The sequence below is a fragment of the Oncorhynchus kisutch genome, unplaced genomic scaffold (assembly GCF_002021735.2).
Source record: "Oncorhynchus kisutch isolate 150728-3 unplaced genomic scaffold, Okis_V2 scaffold2120, whole genome shotgun sequence".
NCBI classification, from domain to species: domain Eukaryota; kingdom Metazoa; phylum Chordata; class Actinopteri; order Salmoniformes; family Salmonidae; genus Oncorhynchus; species Oncorhynchus kisutch.
Window position 1 is genome coordinate 33,527 of NW_022264065.1, and position 2,676 is coordinate 36,202.

Below are 2,676 nucleotides of genomic sequence, written 5' to 3' on the forward strand. Positions count from 1 at the left end.
ACCAATCACTAGTGTTTTTGTTTAACCCACACAAACAAAAACATGACTGAAACAGGAACCAATTTGCTGCAGTTAATGTGTAGCCTACAGTGCATAAATGAATGATGTGATTGAGGCTCTCTCTCATTTATTGATTGTATAATGTACACATAAATTATTTCAGTTTGTGAGTGGGTGTTGGAGACATGTTTTTTTTTACATTATAAAGGAAGCCTTGTATAAACAATGGCAACACTGCCATGGTGATCTGAGCCTTGCTGTTGGAAGACTTGACATTAGTATCCGAATTTCGGTTGTCGCAGATGCACCTCTCCTGACTTTACTTCTTGACTTTGGTCTACAGTCAGTTGCTTTAGCCTTACCACTCAAACGAGCCCTACTATATGTTTGCCTCTGAAAATTAAAGACTCAGATCATCAAAAGCATAACATGAGTGTTTAATTGGTGTCTGTCTGAAATCAGAATTAGTCTAAGATGTTGCACTTTGTGCAAATGAAACTGTAATCCATTTAATGTTGCTATGCTGAATGAAACACACGGTTTAAAAGAAGGCATGTGTAAAATAATGGTGCCTAACTGCTTATTCAGCCTCTAATCTTTAAATGAACCAAGTGAATTTTGTACAAGCAATAACTTAAACTGATCAATGTAGTGCCAAGACAAAAATGTGTTTCCTACTTTAGAGCAGGGGTGTCAAACTCAGACCATGGAAGGCCTAGTGTCTGTAGGTTTTTGTTTTTTCCTACAAGGAAGGAGCAAAAACCCACAGGAACTCCATTAGAGAATCAACCACACCTGAGTACATTTCTGAATTCCAAATCAACCCCTAGCCCAACCACTTAGTCACTTATGGGCATTTGAAACGATCCGAAAGTTTATAGCAATATGGTAATTGCTTCACCTTGACTTCTGATAGGCTGGATGCAATTGTGGCCATATTGCTTATACCTTTTCAATCATTTCTGATTCACAGACGTGTTTAGTCCAGGGTGTAGGATTTAGCGGTCAATTTGGAATTAGGAATCAAATGTAGTTCAGGGACTTACAGCTGTCCTTAATTAGCCAATGACATTAGAAGGGTCTGGGATTTGTTTAAAAGGAGCAACCAAAAATCCTGCCAGATACAGCAAAAGGGATATTAAACTAGGGCTTATATCGGCCATTAGTTCTGATTACTGGTGAAGTTTCGAGGCGCAAAATGGCCGTGATGATTGGAATCGCTGTCAGGTATCTTTTTAAGTATTGATTTAGTTTGTTTCCCTTGTCCTTCAGGTGTCACAGGTAGCTATGTTTATAACACATGTTTTTATTTTATATATATTTTTTTAGAGTTTCTTGGTTTTGTTGCCTGCTAATTGGTGGGATAACCTGTTCTACATCAAGTGAGTTTCTACACATTAATTTCAAGTAACAGTTGCGGTTCCAATTACTTCCAAGGCTGGCATTTTACTTTGTTTCTAACCAAGGTGATGGCTATCATGCACCAGGTTCTGATGCAGTATGTCTCTATGCAGGCTCACTTAGGTCTAAAGGATATGGAAAATACATCTCTCCAACAGCTCAATTGCAAGCGCAGCTGACCGAAGAGCAACAGAAACATCTGGCCTCCATCCTGCAAAAGCAACTGGCCCCCATGCCCCAGGCACCTCAGAAAATGTGGTATCCAACTCAAATGCCCCAGCAGGAAAAGCAACCAGCTACTGGGCCTCAGCAGCAGACGGAACTGACCACCATGCCCCAGAAGCAACAGGCTCCAATGGATATACCGCAGAAACAACCAACAGCTATGCCCCAGCAAACATGGTATCCAGCTCAAATACAGCAGAAGCAACCGGCCACCATTCACCAGCAAGTGTGGCATCCAGCTCAATTGCCCCAGCAGCAAAAGCAACCAGCTACTGAACCTCAGCAGCAGAAGGAACCGGCCGCCATAAGCCAGCAACCTCAGCAAGTGTTGCATCCAGCTCTAAAGCCGCAGAAGCAACCGACTGCCATGCCCCAGCAAGTGTGGTATCCAGCTCAAAAGCCCCAGCAGCAGAATCAACCCGCCGCTGAACCTCAGCAGCAGATTGATCTGACCTCCATGCCCCAGCCTCAGCAAATGTGGCATCCAGCTCAATTTCCCCAGGAGCAACCAGTCCCTATGCGTCAACTGGCAGAAGGATCTGACCGCCATTCCACCACAACTGTGGCATTCCGCTCAAATGCCCCAGCTGCATAAGCACCGGCTGCCATGCTTCAGCAAGTGTGGCAACTGGCCCCCATTCCCCAGCAGCCTCATGATGTGTGGTATCCAGCTAAAATGGTCCAGAAGCAACGAGCCGCTGCAACTCGGCGGCAGAAGGTACTGACCACCATGCCTCAGCAAGTGTGGTATCCAGCTCAAATGCCCCAGGAGCAGAAGCAACCGGCCACCATAACGCAGCAAGAGTTGCATCCAGTGCACCTTCCCCAGCAGCATCAGGAACCGGCCACCATACCCCAGCAAGTGAGATATCCAGGTCAAATGCAAACTGGCCCCAATGCCTATCCTGCAGAAACAACCAACAGCTATACTCCAGCAAGCATGGTATCCAGCTCAAATGTCCCAGCAGCAGAAACAACCAGCCCCAATGCCTCAACCGCAGAAGGAACAGCCACCCTGCCCCCGCAAGTGTGGCATCCAGCTCAAATGCC

General features: G+C 45.5%; 1 protein-coding gene across 2 annotated transcripts; it reads left to right on the plus strand.

Annotated features, from left to right (window-relative positions):
- Positions 1-1,095: 1,095 nt before the first annotated feature.
- On the plus strand, positions 1,096-2,633 carry LOC116369274 (mediator of RNA polymerase II transcription subunit 15-like). 2 transcript variants are annotated; one of them, XM_031819394.1, is made up of 3 exons: positions 1,096-1,227; positions 1,330-1,382; positions 1,515-2,633. In XM_031819394.1, exons 1-3 carry the CDS (start codon positions 1,199-1,201, stop codon positions 2,219-2,221), a joined length of 789 nt encoding a protein of 262 aa, XP_031675254.1. In that variant the 5' UTR covers positions 1,096-1,198; the 3' UTR covers positions 2,222-2,633. The 2 variants fall into 2 exon arrangements, with proteins under 2 accessions (XP_031675254.1, XP_031675255.1); XM_031819395.1 differs by having other exon boundaries at positions 1,560-2,633.
- Positions 2,634-2,676: the final 43 nt, after the last annotated feature.